The sequence below is a fragment of the Sphaeramia orbicularis genome, unplaced genomic scaffold, assembly GCF_902148855.1.
Source record: "Sphaeramia orbicularis unplaced genomic scaffold, fSphaOr1.1, whole genome shotgun sequence".
In the NCBI taxonomy this organism is placed as follows: domain Eukaryota; kingdom Metazoa; phylum Chordata; class Actinopteri; order Kurtiformes; family Apogonidae; genus Sphaeramia; species Sphaeramia orbicularis.
In genome coordinates, this window is record NW_021941476.1 from 15,001 (window position 1) to 22,683 (window position 7,683).

The 7,683-nt window shown below is 43.1% G+C and overlaps 2 protein-coding genes across 3 annotated transcripts in view; both read left to right on the top strand.

Moving 5' to 3' along the window:
* The window catches only part of LOC115415938 (stress-associated endoplasmic reticulum protein 1), a 3,477-nt gene extending 796 nt beyond the window's left edge, over positions 1–2,681 (top strand). Inside the window, exons 2-4 of one of the 2 annotated variants that reach the window (XR_003934891.1) lie at positions 1,102–1,177; positions 1,703–1,831; positions 1,866–2,681. Coding sequence is in view for 1 of the 2 variants with exons in the window: in XM_030129620.1 (XP_029985480.1) it covers positions 1,102–1,177; positions 1,703–1,743 (117 nt within the window). In the remaining variant the exon portion in view is untranslated. Of the gene's footprint in view, positions 1–1,101; positions 1,178–1,702 lie in introns of both variants that reach the window. The other variant, XM_030129620.1, reaches the window with a different exon arrangement.
* Positions 1–7,683, top strand: part of camta2 (calmodulin binding transcription activator 2) — a 21,358-nt gene that overhangs the window by 791 nt on the left and 12,884 nt on the right. The gene's annotated exons all lie outside the window — the stretch shown is intronic.

The following is a 7,683-nucleotide window of genomic DNA, read 5'->3' on the forward strand; positions in this document are numbered from 1 at the left end:
GACCGGGTCACTTTGGACCCAGAGAACCCGGTTCAGACCCGCACGAGACACAGGACAGGTTCGTGTGGACCAGGGTCCAAAGCTGCTCTGTCCATATAAGCTACCAGCAGCTTATATGGACAGAGACGTCTATCGATTGACGCTCCCCCGTGAAAACATCCTTCCATTTCAACACGCCTGTTTGAAAATGAAATAATGCTTCAGCTGTAGAAAAACACCAGTGTTTACTTATTCATCTGAACATGGGCAGAGGAAGCTCATTTCCACAGGCTTAGAACTTCTATTAAATAAAACTCCTACTGTAGAAACACCATTATTTATGTTATTATCATCTGTCTTCAATATTCTACGTCTGTCCTTAGTGCACATGTAATTGCTTACAGGAACTGTTAACAGATGTGTTCAGTTAAATGCTAGGCTTTCATTATTGGTGTCTGTTGAACTAACCTAAACAATAATCTAAACCCCATTAACACCCACCTGACCCACTCACTTAACACTATATCATACAATGAGAACTTCCTTATGCTATTATCATCTAACGTCAATATTCTACATCTGTCTTTTGTGCACATAATTGCTTCCATGCTTACTGCTTAAAGGCACTATTAAAGAAACATACGTACAAAATATGACTCCCTTCTGCCTGGGGGAGCACAAATTGATGGGCATTTAAACTGTGAAAACGCTTAGGGTCATGCACATGCTCAGTAGCGCTAGGTAGCTCAAGTCGACAGGACACCTGTTCAAAGGTGGATCTGGAGGATGTGTGTTTGTGTGGCTTTAAAGGCCCAGACTGATCTGAAGTCTGAAGAGACCAGAGTTCATGAAGGAGATGAAAGACTGAGAAGGAAACTGAGAAGGAAACTAAGGGTTAAACTGAGAAGGAAACTGAGAAGGAAACTAAGGGTTAAACTGAGAAGGAAACTAAGGGTTAAACTGAGAAGGAAACAGCATGAAAGTCCTGACAGTCTTTAAAGTCCACAGAAAGTACAAGGATCTGCATTAAAAGCCAAGTGGACTGTGTATGTGTTGTGTACTGACCTGTTGTGTGTGTGTGTGTGTTGTGTACTGACCTGTTGTGTGTGTGTTGTGTTGCAGCGGCCGGTCAATGATGATAAGTCTCCAGTGGGTCCGTGGCTCCTGGCCCTGTTTGTCTTCGTGGTTTGTGGATCCGGTAAGTGTTTGGATCTGATCACTGAGCATGTGCAGAACAGGAACTGTGTGTCTGATCTGATCTGATCTGGACTGATCTGGTCTGGTCTGATCTGGACTGATCTGGTCTGGTCTGATCTGGACTGATCTGGTCTGGTCTGATCGGTGAGTCTGGTGCAGACTGGACCTGTGAAGGCTGAGGACAACCTGAACTAACACCCCCCTGTACGCCAACAAACATCGATGGGACACGGGGCCGAAACGTGCATTATATAGTAGGAGTAATCTGAATACTTTACTCATCTGAATACTTCATTGATCCCAGGGGTAAATTATTGTGGGTTCCAGTCGCTCCATTCAAGTACAGGAGAAAAATCAGCAGGACAGAAATGAGCAATACAACAGAAAAAAGAAGAAAAACTGTGTTTATATGTGACCAGGACATGTCTGTGAAGAGGAAGATGTGTCATGGTCATGTGACCCGCTGTGTGTGTGTGTGTGGTCATGTGACCCTCTGTGTAACGCTGTGTGTGTTTGTGTGTTGCAGCCATCTTCCAGATCATCCAGAGCATCAGGCAGGGCATGTGATGACCTTTGACCCTGGAGCTGAGCCTGTCACATGGGGGGCGTGGCCCTCATGCCCCGCCTACAAACACACATTCACACACACACACACATACAGCCTTGTTTACTGAACCTGAGGTCTTAACACACACACACACACACACACACACACACACACACACACACACACACACACACACACACACACTGGTTCCTGTGGATTCATCCTGTGTTGACTTCCTTCTGTTTCTTCATCCTGTTCATTGATTCTGATTGTTTTTTACTTTCTTCACTGTTGATGAAGTGATCAGTTATTGGTTATTGATCGCTGTGGCTCAGCTGTTTGTCATCTGGGTTTGATTCTCTCCTCTGATTGGTCGCCGCGTTTCACGTTCATGTGTGTGATTTTAGCTGGAAGTCGGTCAGATCTGGAAACGCAGACATGAAGCCTTATGGGTAAATTCAACCGACCCGCCCACCTGTGATTTCAGATCAATAATCAATAATCAACTGATTTCGGCCAGAACTCCATGAGTCGTACTGTTACAGGGATGAAACATAAAGAACAGAAGTGTTTGGATGGATTCAGACTGTTGATGAAAATGACTGAACAACAGCAGGAAAACTGTCAATCAATCATCAGTCCAAACAAAAACATGTCTAAGAAAAAACCTTCAACGACAACGAAAGGAAGAATTCCCCCCAAAAAGTTTGAGTGTTTCCTCATGGTCTGTTAAGGAATCAGTCAATCTGATAGATCAGTTTAGTGACTGCTGATTGGTTGTCTGGTGGGTGGGCGTGGCAGTTTGGTGATCGCTGATTGGTTGTCTGGTGGGTGGGCGTGGCGGTTCAGTCAGAGGAGACCAAATGCAGGTTAACTGTTTAAATGTGAAGCTCAGCGAGCCCCCTGCTGGACGACACGCTCCGCTTTTATACAAAATAAACCCCATATTTTCTCTAAACGTCTGGAGTGTGATTGTTGACCTGCACCAACACCACACCGAACATCTGAACACTTCTAGAACACATGAACATTTATCTGAACACTTCTAGAACACGTGAACATTTATCTGAACACTTCTAGAACACGTGAACATTTATCTGAACACTTCTAGAACACGTGAACATTTATCTGAACACTTCTAGAACACGTGAACATTTATCTGAACACTTCTAGAACACATGAACATTTATCTGAACACTTCTAGAACACGTGAACATTTATCTGAACACTTCTAGAACACGTGAACATTTATCTGAACACTTCTAGAACACATGAACATTTATCTGAACACTTCTAGAACACATGAACATTTATCTGAACACTTCTAGAACACGTGAACATTTATCTGAACACTTCTAGAACACGTGAACATTTATCTGAACACTTCTAGAACACGTGAACATTTATCTGAACACTTCTAGAACACGTGAACATTTATCTGAACACTTCTAGAACACATGAACATTTATCTGAACACTTCTAGAACACATGAACATTTATCTGAACACTTCTAGAACACATGAACATTTATCTGAACACTTCTAGAACACATGAACATTTATCAGTTCACTGTATAAACACTATTTTCTAATTTAATTATGATTTTTTTTTATAATTCAGAATTTTATGAGTCAGACAATGAAAGGTTATGATGAAATAAAGTTGTACATGTGTGTAATATTTGATATAGGTATTTAATGGACATTGTTTTCTGTATATTAGACTAAGTCACTTTTAAGATAACGATAATTTTATGTATTTTGCTTTAAACTCGTTGTGTAGTTTAAATTGAGTCGTGGCTATATTCATATATTTATCTTTTTCTTAAATTTCTACTTATTTTGTTACTGCTTTACATTAGTCATTATTTTTAGTTTTACTGATTTGCATTTTCTTTATTAATCATTTCACTGTTTTATGATAATGATGAAATCTTGTTTCACAATTTAATTTTTTTTCTATATTTTTTAGTGAAGGTTAAAATAACGTTTGCATTTATTTCTTCTACTGTATTGGCATAAACCAGTAAAATTTTAATATTTGTTTTTAACTCATTCGTTTACTTTCCAATCTAAAATCTTTATGCTTATGCTTTAATAAATCCATAAAATAAGTGGATTATTTTTAGCTGGGTTTTTTTTCGCGCCCCACGCCCACTGACGCCCTGCCTCCGCCGTGTCTACGCAGTGACGTCAGCGACAGAGAAGATGGCGGCTGTACAGAAGGCGGAAGGTAAAGGAGCTTTAACTGTTTCACCCCAAACACCTCCTGTTCGGTACCGTCTACCGCTTTTCTACATCGTTTTATTTTATATTACATGTTTAGACTCTAGTATCCACTGACTGGCCCGGGCTAGCATGTTTTAATACGGATAGAAATCCCCGGGGCTCGCCCGTCGGAGCTGTTTAATTGCTGCTGGAGGAGCCTGTTAGCTTAGCCTCCGCGGCTAACGCTAGCCGGTTAGCCTCCGCGAGAACATCCAAACATTACAGTTATTTACCAAACACTGACTGACAGTTGGACTGTCACTCAAGTTGCAGTGATAAGACAAAACTGCTTTTTGAGTCACTCTGAAGTAATATTCAGTTGTCGTGCCCTTAAATGTTGTAATGTCCCGACATCGGGAGGGTTGACCGGAAGGATCTTATCGCTAGAGCCGGGAGATGAGCTCGTGGAGGCGGCCACAGGAGCTAGACGAGTCCGTGGTCTGAGCGGGGCCTGGGTAAATGTGTGGGGGTGTGGATCTGTGACAGGGGCTTACGGCCATTTATTAACGCTGTTTTTAATGTCGACTGAATTATGAAGTGTTGAGGTTTAATGATGAGTCACATACGTGATGAGTGATGAACACACTGTCCATGTAAAGTAGGTGCAGATTCAGATGTTGCTTAGCAACAGGGAGGAATTGAAGCAGCGCGTGTGTTGACAAGGACAGTTTCTGGGTTTCAGGTGTTTGTTCATCTGTGTTTAGGTTCCAACGCAGTCTGCAAGAATGTGACAGAAGATTTCATTTAATGTCAGGTTGCTAAAGGTGGATTTAAACCATAGATAATCTGTGAGTGGATCATACAGAGAGTTTCCAGGTGTGTCAGTGTTGCGCCTCAGAGAAGATCGATGGGCTCAGGGTTCACATAGGGTCATGAGTTGAACTGTAAACTGATGGTCAGAGTAAAAGTATGTGGTGTCATCTTATGTCAGTACAAGAATATTTATGTCAATCTGCAAACTTAGTGGTCGGTTTAGTTATAAAATAGGCCACGTTTGACTCCAAATATGAAAAATGCACTTTTATGTCCAGTCAGCTAGAGGTGTTCTACATTTAACTTATGAACACTTAAAAATACCTGTACACTGACAGATAATCAGTACAAATGTAAATAAAAGTGTCTTGAAAGTGCTGGTTGTGTGTGGTGGACATTCTGTAAATGAAGTGGTGGATTCACTCCAAAACAGATTCTGCAGCTGAAATGTTGAATTCCACCATTAGTATGAATGTAAAAGTCCATATAGACCAATCTGTGTCCATATTCAGACCATGTGACCAATCAATCAGGACATTGATCTGTGCATCGACTGTGTGTGTGTTTTCAGCGGTGGAGTGTGGGTGGCTGTGCAACGTGTGAGATTCATCCTGCATGGACTCGTCGCCATGAGCAACAAGGAGATGGTTTCCACGGAGACAGGTCATTCCCATCCCTGACACACACACACACCGACTGTACAGACACTCATGCCTATGCTGTGTTGCCATGGTAACCACATGGGACTCTGTGGCAGTCAGTCTCTGAGGTCTCCATCTGTTGCCATGGAGACAGCATAAAATATCACAGTGGGCACTGTAAATAAGATGCCCTAATGTGTGTGTGTGTTGATGGATGTGTGTTTTTGGAGTTTCCATGTAGTTTGTACAGATGTAGAACACTGAATGGATCATATATATATATATATATATATATATATATATATATATATATATATATGTATATATATATATATATATATATATATATATATGTATATATATATATATACACACACATTATATTTCCAAAAGTATTTGCTCACCTGCCTTGACTCTCATATGAATGTCAGGTCCATCCCATTCCTAGTCTGTGGGTTCAGTCTGACGTGGCTCCACCCTTTGCAGCTCTAACAGCTTCAACTCTTCTGGGAAGGCTGTCCACAAGGTTTAGGAGTGTGTTCATGGGAATTTTGGACCATTCTTCCAGAAGCGCATTTGTGAGGTCCCACACTGATGTTGGACAGAAGGCCTGGCTCTCAGTCTGCGCTCTAATTCATCCAAAGGTGTTCTATGGGGTTGAGGTCAGGACTGTGTGCAGGCCAGTCCAGTTCATCCACACCAGACTCTGTCCTCCATGTCCAAATGGACCTTGCTTTGTGCACTGGTGCACAGTCATGTTGGAAGAGGAAGGGGCCGGCTCCAAACTGTTCCCACAAAGTTGGGAGCGTGGAATTGTCCAAAATGTCTCGGTCTGCTGAAGCATTCCCAGTTCCTTTCACTGGAACTAAGGGGCCCAGCCCAGCTCCTGAAAAACAACCCCACACCATAACCCCCCCTCCACCAAACTTTACACTGGGCACAATGCGCTCCCACAAGTATCGTTCTCCTGGAGACCGCCAAACCCAGACCCGTCCGTCAGATCGCCAGATGGAGAAGTGCGATTGGTCAGTCCAGAGAAGGCTCCTCCCCTGCTCTAGAGTCCAGTGGCGGCGTGCTTTACACCACTGCATCCACCGCTGTGCATTGCACTTGCTGATGTATGGCTCGGATGTGGCCGCTCGGCCACGGAAACCCATTCCATGAAGCTGTGTGCGCACTGTTCTGGAGCTAATCTGAAGGACACATGAAGTTTGGAGGTCTGTACCATTGACTCTGCAGACAGTCGTCCACCTCTTCACACTCTGCGCCTCAGCATCCGCTGACCCCGCTCCGTCAGTTTCCGTGGCCTACCACTGCGTGGCTGAGTCGCCGTCGTTCCCAAACACTTCCACTTTCTTCTAATCCAGCTGACAGCTGACTGTGGAATATTTAGGAGCCAGGAAATGTCACCACTGGATTTGTGTCACAGGTGGCATCCTATCACAGTTCCATGCTGGAATTCACTGAGCTCCTGAGAGAGACCCATTCTGTCCCAAATGTTTGTAAAAGCAGTCTGCATGCCTAGGGCTGGATTTAATCCACCTGTGGACATGGAAGGGACTGGAACAGCTGAGTCTGAGGATTGGGATGGAGGAGACAAGACTTTTGGAAATACAGTGTGTGTATATATATATATATATATATATATATATATATATATATATATATATATATGTGCTAGGCCTGTAATGGCACACGTACCGAACCGAACCATTTTGGTCCACACCTGTTCGGTTCAGTACACAGCTGTACCCAAACGGCACAGTATGATGAGAAAAAGAAAAAGGAACGAAAGACATTGTTTGATGTGGAACTTTAAATCCATGCAAGTTTCACATGGACATATTGAAGAACGCACACATTGACCCGAAATACGAAATAGCAGCTGATATGAGGTAAAAAAAAACAACAAATATGATGTGAACCTGGAAGGAAGAGACTGCAGACCCTCCACCATCAGTCCAGTCCAGTTTGGGATTACTTCAGGTCCTGGTGAAAGACAACAACGAGGAAAGAGACGCTGATAAGACGAACGTTGTTTGGCCCCTAGGAACTACGGTAGTTCTAAAACACTGACACTAGCTCTGTCTGTGTCTCTCTCTCACGTTTGCTGTATACCAGAGGAATAGAACTCAGAGTTGGCCGTTGAAAGTATAAAAATAAAGTTTCACTTTTGTTTCACGCCAGCGTTAGTTACGTTAGTTATGGACCGGACCACACCCCCTCCCGCCCCCGGCTCCGACCAAAAAAACAACAAACAAACCATCCCCCAGACAAATCGCACCTTGCACACGCGCGT